The sequence below is a fragment of the Pteropus alecto genome, unplaced genomic scaffold (assembly GCF_000325575.1).
Source record: "Pteropus alecto unplaced genomic scaffold, ASM32557v1 scaffold3, whole genome shotgun sequence".
Taxonomy (NCBI): Eukaryota; Metazoa; Chordata; class Mammalia; order Chiroptera; family Pteropodidae; genus Pteropus; species Pteropus alecto.
In genome coordinates, this window is record NW_006442484.1 from 2,597,106 (window position 1) to 2,609,016 (window position 11,911).

At 34.4% G+C, this 11,911-nt stretch overlaps 1 protein-coding gene across 1 annotated transcript in view; it reads left to right on the plus strand.

The window, feature by feature from the left end:
* CNTNAP5 (contactin associated protein like 5) overlaps nt 1-11,911 on the plus strand; it is a 716,034-nt gene that overhangs the window by 147,225 nt on the left and 556,898 nt on the right. Inside the window, exon 2 of the mRNA XM_006920991.1 lies at nt 5,903-6,007. Coding sequence (XP_006921053.1) covers nt 5,903-6,007 — 105 coding nt within the window. The remainder of the gene's footprint in view (nt 1-5,902; nt 6,008-11,911) is intronic.

Sequence of the window (11,911 nt, forward strand, 5' to 3'; positions counted from 1 at the left end):
TCCATCCCCAAAAGTTTCAGTGCACTAGTATGTCCATCACTGCCATGTTTGAGAAATTGCCACAATTGCTTTTACTATTTTTAAAAGCTGACAGAAACCCTGACACCTAAAATGTGCTTAGTTAAAGTTTGTTGGTTGGACGAAGGAATAATAATCCCTGCCATTTTCAGCTGAAGGATCTGAAATATAGAAAGGTAAAATGAGAACATATTCATAGTTAAGGTGGAGAGAGCCATTATTCCTGGATCCCAATCCAAAGGTTTTCTGTATATAATTGTGCATAAACATAAGGTGCTCTAAAAAATTATGGATTATCTTCAACTCAGTAGATGCTTGGCTACTTGAGCTCAGGGTCTATGTCTTTGACTTTAAGTCCATCTTCCCATGGCAAAGAGCACAACCCTGTTTAAAAAGATAATTCTGTATTAAGTTGGAGATGATGTCAGGAAAGAGAAGTTTTGACACTCTTCACGATTCATTTGGAGAGCCATATTTTTTGGTCTGCTGATCAGGGTGTAATTTATCTTTTAGGGTCTCATGATAGAAAACAAGGACATTCAAGAGTCATATTAAAGTATTTTTATTGTTTGCTAAGTGAAATTATAGGTAACAAAGGAAAAAATAAACTAAGCTAAAAAAATGAGTCATCATTTCTAAGCACCATTGTAGGCACTACACAAAATGCATGCTTTTAGTCTTTTTTAAAAACTAGGCCGTTAAGTGTGCAATGCTAAGAGGAATTTTTATCTCACCTATAAATACAAGTGAGTCTTTTAAGCTCCACATCCCCATATACAGATAATTTACTGTGGTAATCAAGATGAAGCTTACAATTTAACTTCAGGAACATATGTAACTCTATATGTTGATATTTTAATAATAATGAATAAAAATATATGTTGGCAACAAAAAATGTTACTTAAAGTATAATCATTTAAGGAGTCTAAAAAGCTGTGTAAAGATCATATTTACTCAGAATTCTCTTTTGTGAGAATTAAGGTAAAAAAGACCTATAGTATTTAACTGTGCATATATATTGTAGAACAAATTATTGCCACTTCTTCAGACTGCAAATATCAAATAAGATGTTTGATTTTAATATTCATAAAAATGCTAATAAGAAAACAATCCATTTCTTTTCTTTTTTCTCTTTTTATTTATTTATTTTTCCTTTGTTGTTTGTTTGCTTGTTTGTTTGTTTTGTTCGGTCAGAGAGTTGAAAGAAGAAATAAAGAAGGCAAGGGAAATAGAGGGGAAACTTAAATTCTTTTGAAAACTATAGACTTTTCTTCAATGTTTTTAATTTGCCCACAAAACAAAACTATATTCTTCCTTGTACAGGGAAAAATAGTCAAACCATTAAAACAAATGTGAAGAATAATATAATTAATGTTTACCAGACTTGTGTACAGTTGGTAGGTAACTCTGACCTAGTGGTCACCACCTGGGAGTGAGAAAACCTGAATTTGGGTCCAGGTTGGTCCACAAATCAAATGAGTAATCCTGAGCAGTCCTTTCATCTCCCTATGCCCTGAGACCCTCATTTGTAAAGTGAAGGGCTTGAATTCCACAATTTCAGAGGTCCCTTCTAGTATTTTTTAAATTATTATTTATTAATATACAGTTGACATACAATGTTATATTTGTTTCAGGTATACAGCATAGCAATTTGACATTTGTATACCTTACAATGTAATCACCACACTAAGTCTAGTGACCTTCTATTGATATCCTTTTAGTCTATGAATGTACGAGTAAGTCATTTCCAAAAAGGACTGGGGTTGTTCAACAGCTGCTGAATGAAAAGACCCAAGGTGCTTTCATCACACCCAAAGGCATGGATTTTTATTGGCCTGGGGGTGGGGTGGGACAAGAGGTGGTCTTTATATGATAAAGGAAAACAGTAAAGATGACAAGTTATTTGTTGAAGAATAATGGAGAATAATAAATCACATGTGAATAAGGTTAGAATTTTTTTAAATAGCTTTTAAATTTTATCTGGTTTTTATAACACATTTTTTTAGGAAAAAGGCCCATGAATAGGCTTTTTAAGAGCATATTTTGAAAATATCCTACTATGTCAATGCATTATTAATTTATGAAGAGTGGTTCATTTCTAGAAAAATGATCCCTGGAAAAATTATTATGGTTTGTCTCAGGTTATCAGTCTTATTGGAAGCCAGACATTTAATCCCTCAGGATTTTGTTCCTAAACTTTAAACATCTCTCTCCCTACCCAAATTTCTTCACCCTTTCATCTTTCCACATGTAAATACTGATAAACATTCACACATGCTTTTGGAGGAACTGACTCACAAATTTATCATCATGCAGACACACTGTCAAAAGGCTGAGAAGTGAGTGGAGCCTAAAATTTGGTGACAACATGGGATTGATTATTTAAAGCCTGCAGGTGGAGCAAATGGTGCTTTGTTTCTTTTCTTCCCAGACTTGTGTTTGGTGTGGTTCGGCCGATGCTCCACAAGGCTGCCAATCCACAGATGGGGAGGATCAAACCATGCAATGTTGCCCTCACTCCCTGTGTGTCTGTCTTCACTTTTTGTTTCCCCTCCACTTCATGTTCTCCTTCTCATTTGGTTGACTGTAAACCTTCAGTACAAAACAGCTATTGATGATACCAATTCTTGGTCAGGTTTAATGACATAGAAACAAAATCCCAGGATAAAATCGTTGAAATGGTTGTTTTCGATTGCAGCAGATGTTACAGACAACTCATATACTGCTTCCTGTTCTCATTCTGTGTTTTCTCCCTTAAAAGAGAACTTTTTCCATCTATTCTCATTCTATCTTTATAATGATTCTATGGGTGCATATGGCAGAGATAACTCTCTCTGAGAGATGGCAATAGAGATAAAGCGTAGTGCATTTGAATGCATTTTTTGAAGTCACCGAGGCAAGAGAAGGAACCAGTCCAGAATAGGAATCTCCTTACTCTGGCCCTCCTGTGATTTTCTACTACATCAGGATGTCCCAAATCATGAATTAAAAAAAAAAAAACAAAACAAAAACAAAAACTAATTGTTTTGATTTATGCTAGATCATTTCTCCTCAGCTTTAAGAATAGGACAGATGTCTAAAAATAACACACTTTTAGATTTAGAAGCATTATAGAAATATTTTATTAATTCCTGATGACTAAGGGTAATTTAATTACAGGACTTCTCTATTCTCAGTTTCGGAGACATTGTCAAGTTGGTTCATGGAGATGACAGATGGAACTACCTGTTTTCTGAGAAGGGGGAGATCTTTCCTCCTTTCTGGTTTGAAATTTTCCCACTCATCACTTTTAGGGATTGGGGAGAGAAATTTCAGACATGCTCTCTAACAGCCACTGTTACAATGTACAGGGTCCATGAGAGTGGAGTCCTGAAGAATCTCCTCTGGATTCTTTCATTAGCATAGATTGTTTTAATATATTTGCTAATTTCCAAAGTAAAAACATTAATCTCACAAACTTAGACATGGAAAAGAACATTTCAGAAGAGGAAATGTGCAGTAGGAAAAATGGCAGCTGGTATTACAAGGCCAGTGGGCTTTGGAAGCTTACTTTTCCCTGAGGCAATGCCTTATGAATGATAGGACCACAGAGGGCTGGAGGAGATGGAAAAGATCACTTGCCTAGATGTTTAGACAGTTCAGTACCCATTTCACCAGCTTCAAAGTGACCTTGTAATTTTCCTAAAAATTTTCATCAGTTTATTTATTTGTTTATGTCTTTATATTTCTCAATGGTCTTCCTTGAGTTATGCCACATAATTTTGTTCAAATATATCCCTAATTCCTATCCAAGATGAAAGTAGGATCTTATAAATATTTATTGGACTGAATTAAATTGAAATGAATAAATCGCTTCTATTTCTATTCAGGGGAAAATTGGGTAAGGGGCATAGCACTAAAAATGTCATCAGTGACACATAAAAAGACCATAAGAACCTAATAAAGATGATAGCACAGTTTTACACATGTTCTATGCTTAATAAATCCATAAATACTATAATAAATATAATATTTTACCTTCAAAAGATTTTCAGTTTGCTTGCAGAAGTGGGTGTCAGAAGGGTTGTGAGTTGTTGGGAAGTGATGGAGGCAATGTTGTTTGAAATTGAAGAATAAATTTAGATGTGCATAGGTGGGGTCCATCACATAGTTGTGAACTAACTGGGATATTATATGGTGTATGTGCACACATGTATGGAACACTCCTGTGGCTCAGTTCAATTAGTTTCAATTTTCTACATTCACCTGATGTTTCCTGATGATAAAACAGGCATAAGTAAATACAAAATTTGCATTAATGTTCAAATTATTTTCCAATAAATAGGGTAGCAGATTTATGTTTTCAGACAAGTGTGTTGGAGGTATGTATGCACCTTCCCTCACTTGCATCTTATGCCAAGAGAAAAGTGTCCCTAAGCTCTGCTTTCTATTCATGAAATGGCCATATCTGCTAAGATGGCCTTGCTGTGGTTTTTATGTTATTTCTCTTCAGTAAGGATCTGGCTCTGTTACGTGTTTGTCAAATATCTCAAAACATTTTTTAAACATTTGTGTTTGAGGAAAAACTCAAAATACGCTGTGCCAGTTAATTTTTTAACACATTTAACAAACAAAAATTTAATCCTTATGTTTCTCATTAATTTTCCTATAATTAAATGAAATACCACTCCCAAAGAATTTGTTGGATAAACAGCCCCATAATCATATGTATATTTTCTTTAAAAATACGTCAAATCGACTTTTCCTGAGAACGTTTAATACCATGAAGTTTACTTTCAAACTGAATAACACATTTCAAATTTCAAATTTCAAATTTGTTTTGTCAGAATTATGTCTAGGTTCCATGAAGTCATTTTGTAATGTCCTATAAGATCAGCTGTAAAGAAAATGGAAAAATGGGAAAAGAGTGTTAGTACTATTATATAAATTCCTTCCTTCTTTTTTTCCTTCTTTCTTTTTTTCCTTCACTATCCCATTCTTTCAACAAGATTTTATGGAAAGCCTATTTATGTATCAGATTCTTTTCTGAGGTTCTACAAAGAGCACACCACCTATGAGAGGATGCAAACAAATAAATGAAATAAAAAAAAAAAACTTTTAGATGACCAATATACTATGCAAAGAGCAGCATTCTCTACACGAGATTGAATGGCCAGGTGTCAGTGTCAATATGGGAGAACATATCTATGCTATCAAGACCACCTCTCTGCCCCTGGCCGCACCCTGTTCTGCATTTGGGAAGCATCAAAGATGACTTAGAAAACACACTTACCACATTTAGAGAAGGCTGGAAAGGTAACTACTGAAGTAAATATCAGATTCAAGATTGAACAAGATCAAAACTATTCTCTATTACTATGTGGAGAAGAAATAAATTATTAAAATTAGAAACTTATTTTCCAAAGATTTTTACACAACTGGGAATGAGATATTCTAAGTTATTCTATCCCTCTAGATACAACTATTACAAGAGTCCTTAGGGACTGAATGTGGGAGAGCAGTTAAACAATGTTTTCCCCTTTAATACAGAATAAGCTCAGTAGCTGTAACTTGAAGCTTTGCTCAAAGGATTAATTCAAGGAATGGTTGGGTAGTTGGGTTTTTGAATTAGATAAACCTGGGTGAGAATTCTGGCCACACGTTTTTAGTGTGTGACCTTGAACAAAATAAACTTAACATCTCTGAACTTTATCTAACTGTGAAGGTAAGTTATACCTGTTTTTCAGGATTGTTGTGAGTAGATGAAATAGCACATAGAAATAAGTCATGCTAGCCTTGTTCAGAGCAGGAGTTAATAAATGGTGGTGTATATTGCCACGATTCCTTTCTTTATGGACTGTCTTTCACTAAGAGAATTTGCTCTCTTCCTCTTTGATTGTTTCAGACAACTGTGATGACCCATTAGCATCCCTGCTCTCTCCAACGGCTTTTTCCAGTTCCTCAGACCTCACTGGTACTCATAGCCCAGCTCAACTCAACCGAAGAGTTGGTGAGTAGGGTGACTAAATCTCTAAAGCAAAGTGCTGAATAAGCATACAACAGGTAAATGGAAGAAACACTGATATCAAGCCCAAGATCACAGTTTAGAATAAGAATGGGAAGAGGGGGTTACGACAGAATGAAACAATGTTTTCCAGCACAAAAAGGATATTTCTTTATCAGCCGTAAAGAAAATGGAAAAATGGGAAAAGAGTGTTAGTACTATTACATGAATTTCTTCCTTCTTTTTTTCCTTCTTTCCTTTTTTCCTTCACTATCCCATTCTTTTCCTTCACTATCCCATTTTCCTTCAATATCCCAAAGGATATTTTTTGTGCTGGAAAACATTGTTTCATTCTGTTGTAACCTCCTCTTCCCATTCTTAGTCTCATGGGAGAACTTTGAGAAAATATTTTGTTTTTAAATTTGCTTTATTTTTAATGTTTCATGTTTGTAATATAAATAGCTACTAAAATATATTATTATAGTGTGTATAAATGAAATCTACCAAGATTTTCCTTTATAACTTCGTTTTAATAAAATTTAAATGTGCTGATTTTTAAAAATGTAAACTACTATTAAGTTGAAGTAGGAAAATATGAATAAAGTATAATCCTACTAACTAGAAATAGAGAGATACCCATGGTTAAATGTTGGGTGTGTATCTTTACAATGCATGATAGAAATAATAGCAGACACTCACTAGCTAATCTCTTATGTGAAATGCTTTTAACAAATATGATGTTGGATATCAAAATCAATATATGTTAAATCAGATTTGAATGTTGACATATACATATGTATATACATATGTGTATATACACACACACACTTATATAGATATAGTTGTACAGTTGATTTTTAACTTTTGAAGACTATCTGATATTTGTATATTTGTATATCTAATGAGTGTTATAAACTTTTCAAGTTAAAAATAATTTTGTACACAATTTCAATAGGTACACTGATCTATTAGAGTTTATACTAATTACTTAGTTATATTTTCCTATTATTATGTAGAGCAATCACATTAGTAAGTCTTCCAATGTTGAACTATCTTTGCATTCTGGAATAAATTCTAATTGATTGTTGCATTATTGATATTGTTTTTATAATGTACAGTATGATCCAATTTGTTAACATTTTAATTTATAGTTTTGAATCTGTTAATCAGAACTTGATTGCAATTTTCATTTTTATGTTTTTTGTTTCATACTACATTTTACAGGTTTTCTATTATAATGGGATCAATAATTTAAAAGTTAGCCAGTTCTATGCTTTGTTGAGCAAGAAGCTTAAAAATATTCTAAAGGGAAAAGAATGGAAAATCAAAGACCGAACAGAAAAATATAAACAACAATTTTGTATTAATACTGCCCTTAGCAGAATACAATGCGCCAAAATTTTTAAAAAGCAATTCACTTATGTTAAGGTATTTTGTCTTCACAAAAATACAATAAAGTAAATGTTATTACCTTTTACCTTCATATAGGGTACCTGAGGCTCGGAGAAGTTTTAAAACTTGCCTAAAATCAGAGTTAAGAAGGAAAATGCTTGGATTCAAAACTAAGTCATCTGAATCAAAAGTTTTCCCCTAACAATCACATCAGCAAATTAGTTCGTTAACATGGGTTAAATAAAGTAAAAAGACTTGGAAACTATCAACTAGAGTTCGAATACTGGCTATTGCATTTACTTACAAGCTCTGTGAGTATCCCAAAGCCGTTTACCTGCTCCCAGACTCAGTTCTTTATCTGTGAAGAACTAATATTTCCTGCCTTGCAGCATTATGTGTAGACAGAGACCAGACTTTCCCATGTTCAAAAGATCTTTCTCACTGTATGACAGAAAATTCCTCTGGAGCAGAGAGGTCCACTTATCATTTCAGGAAAAAACACAGGTTGGCAGATTTTAATATGGTCTCCAACAGGACGTCTATAGTCAGAGTTTGTCTCATCCCACTAAATTATGCAGTGTCAGAAAGTCATTGGTGCCTTATAGCTCCTTGGCAGTTTCTGAGGAAGCTGTGAGTCTGATCATAGGCCAGCTCCTCTCATAATGGACAGATATTGACAGGGCACAGATGTCTCTGCTCCAATTTACTATAATTGTCCTGCTTACAGGGGAATCTAGCCAGCCCGAGGCCTGCATGAGTGTATGCAGAGAGGAGGTTGACCTCTCTTCCTTTTCCCGGAGTCTAAATCAGGAAGGCCATTCAGGAGACACAGTCATAGTAATGGAATGTATTGGCCTAGAACTCATCCTCTAGCACAGCTCCCAGGACTGACAGCCTCCCTTGTAACACTAGACCCAGCCATAGTGCTCAGTGGGAATTAAACACAGAGTGAAGGAGGTATCAGATGACTGGTTCTCATCCAAGCACTGTACATTTGAATCATCTGGAGAGATTTACAAGTAGTAGTGCCTGGACTTATCTTCCAGTTATTCTGAATTAATTGTCTGGAATGGAACCCAAGCACAGATGTTGATAAAGTAAATAAATATAAGCTTTGCAAATGATTCTAAAATGCAACAAGAGTTACCAACTGTTAGATTGAATGAATTAGTGAAAGACAAAACCTTTTATTAATATTTTATTAATATTTATTGAGCACTTACTACATGCTAGGCACTGTATTAAAACCCTGGCACATAGTTGGTAAAGTAGCCATGCAACCTATTTATAAGGTTGTTACATATATAATGCATATGACCACATAATTAATTAATAGAAAACTTGGTAGCTAATAATATTGATATTATTATATTTTATATATATACAATATATATGATGTACATGTGTATATATACATACACATATAGTAGGATATATAGAGAAATTCAACTATATACATGTGGTTGGATATAAAGTCAGAGTATATATAGAGAGAGATATAGAGGTGGATATATATACATATTTCCATAAGTAATAGGATATATATATACACACAAGTAAATATGCATATATCTGTATATAATATGTGTATAATAATATGTACCTCTACATATACACACATATATAAAACATATACAGAATATATACATATATAATATATATTATAATAAAACAAGTTGTGTAAATGTTATCAAGAACGGATTTGTCATGTTTTCTAAATATAAAATTTAGAAAGTTAAAGATCAAACTAATTTTTATTTATATTGAAAATATCAGTATAAATAATGATTCATATTTCTTCTTCTAAAAACAGACTTATGTCCTATCTCCCCACTGAAAAAACCTAGAAGTAATTTTAGTCCTGCCTAATGAACACTCCTTTTCTACATGTCTTACTTTAAAACTTCCTTTTTATTTCCAAAGAGGAAAGACATAAAATATACCTCAGGGAAACAAAATATACCACATGGTTCGAAAGCTAGGAGACTCTCAGGTATACATGGAGCTTTCAAAGAACATCTTGGTTTTAATTTGAATTCTCCATATAGTGTTTTAAACAGCAAGTTCATAGCCAAATGCTAAATAAGTACTACTCTGTTATCAAGTTTGGCTCGTCCCTGAATGGTGGGATTTTATGCATAAGAGTTTATACTGTTATCAGCTTATGCCTATTGGCATACAACTAAAAATTCAAACAGTAATACACTATTAACCCAAAGAAAGAAGATACCTACCAAGGAAGGCTCCCAGTATCTAACTGAGCCAGCAGCCATTGCTAAACAGAGGTATCTCACACAAACCATGCTTTCAGCAGGGCCAAACTACCTGCCATCTGCACTGAACTGCCTGCCTATACTGTATCCTTGCTGTCTGAGTCAGCCCTTATAAAAGAGTTGCTGGAATCATATTTAACAACTATCCCCATAAACATCTTTATTGACTAAGTAGTGTGATGAAGGACAGTGCTTTTGGACCAATCGTATTGTGAGGATTTGGAGTCCTTATTTGCATGAAAATGAACCTATCAGGTATCAGAGGCAGGGACTTCTGGCTGTATAAGTCTGCTCCCCTCTGGCTCAGGGAGCACATTTTCTCTTTACATTGAAGACTGCATTTTCTAGGCTGGAGCTGAAACATTGAAGACATCTTGCCAGAGCAGAACTGTCTGGCTACTGACTGGCCTCACTCAAGAGCCACCTCACCCAGGGACCCCCTCAAAGCTATACTGTTCCACAGCCATTCAGTATTATAATTGAACTGTAACACTATTGAACTGTCTCACAACCATGTTGTTCTGCAGCCATGCTGTATCACAATTGAGCTGTTTGCATTGAGTGAAATTTCCTTCTTTATCTCAATCTGAGGACTCCTGTTGGTATTGCATTGGTGCCAATGACCATTGATTGACAATACTTAGCACTTATTGTAAGCCCTCAATGTTCTAAGTTCTTAAGGTACATCAACATCATTTTTATAGTTGCCATCCATGCAGATATGATTGTTATCTCTGTCATAATTAAAAAATGCATTCCAGAGAGAGGGAAAAATGAATATTAGAATAATAATCCTAGGTAGATACAAACCTAGATAATATCTTACGAGGTAATAAGATCTGGGGCTTAGATCTTCTCTATTAGACAAACATTTATAGGTTAACATGTAACTTCACAATATCTAATGTATAATTAACCAGCGAGTAGCATAACCAAATGACAGATACATTCTCCTAGAAACTTAAATAATAATTGAGTAAACTTGTTAAAAATTACCCCAAAAAGACATTGAAAAGACACATTGTACTCTCTTTTGATTTCTAAGTTTGGGGTAGTTTCCTATTAATCTACTCCATTCATTTATTCATTCACTTATCACAGTATTTCATGAATTTTTTTCTACCTCTGTCATTCAGCCTTCTACAAACTTGTTAAGGAACTTCCTGGTATTCTACCCAAGACGAAATTCGAATTGTAAAACACTTGACTTCCACAAAACTAAGTCTTTTTGATTGAATTGAATGTGCTCAATGGCATCCTTGCAGCTCATTACTGCTCAACTATTTCACAAAGATGAACCCTGCAAGTCTTCTGGCACCATTTAGAATTGCCAAATCTCCGAGGAATTATAGGCAGGTTTCCCCTGCTTTCAGAAAGTAGAGTGTTCACGTGAAACCTTTCATAAGCCAAAGTAACATAAAGCAAAGAAATGATTAGCATTAATTTAAAAGCAAAAATTTTCTTCAGATTTTTTCCATTAGCAAAAATAAATACTAATATAGGTCTTTCGTAAAAGCAAAGTGATGTAATACGCACTTTCAAAAAGCAAGGAATACCCATAGACCTTTGGCATGCATTGAACATAGGTGATTAAGGATCGTTTTACCTCCAGTGTGTGCTCAGAGCTCAAGAGTACACATCTCTGACCTATATTCCCAGGAAGAAAGTGTGCACAGTTGATAAGTGTGTCATGTCAGAGGTAGGGGTCATTTCAAAAGTTAAAAAGAAGTATATAGGAAAGGTGTGCTGATGAGCACTCTCAGAGTCTGAGCAAAGCAAGTCTAATGAACTCTGTCAGTGACAAACTCATATTTCTGAGAGAAAATGCACCCTTGGAAGCAGCCTGTGAGCTTAGGCGCTTCTGTGGCATGCACTGTCTGAGCAATCCACTGAAAGAAGAAGGGGTTAGATGGTTAAAACCCACTGTAATAGTCTTCACAATGCTCTCATCTATGAAAGGGATTTGCCAAACGAATTTTTTGTTCTTTCACTTCCACATACCTCAGTCCTCATCTCATCCACACGCAAAGAAATGAAAAGCAAGGAAGAGAACTAATTACTTTCGAAAACTAAACTACAAAATACATTAAAATGGAGGTCAGATCACCATTCACTTAGGTTGCCAAGTCAACTTATATAATTGTGCCTTAGCAGAGATCTGACTTTGTCAAATGTGATTTGTTTTGTGGCAAGAAAGCTTTTGATCTGGGCATTAAAGTCAGCTGGGCTAAGAGAAGCACTTACT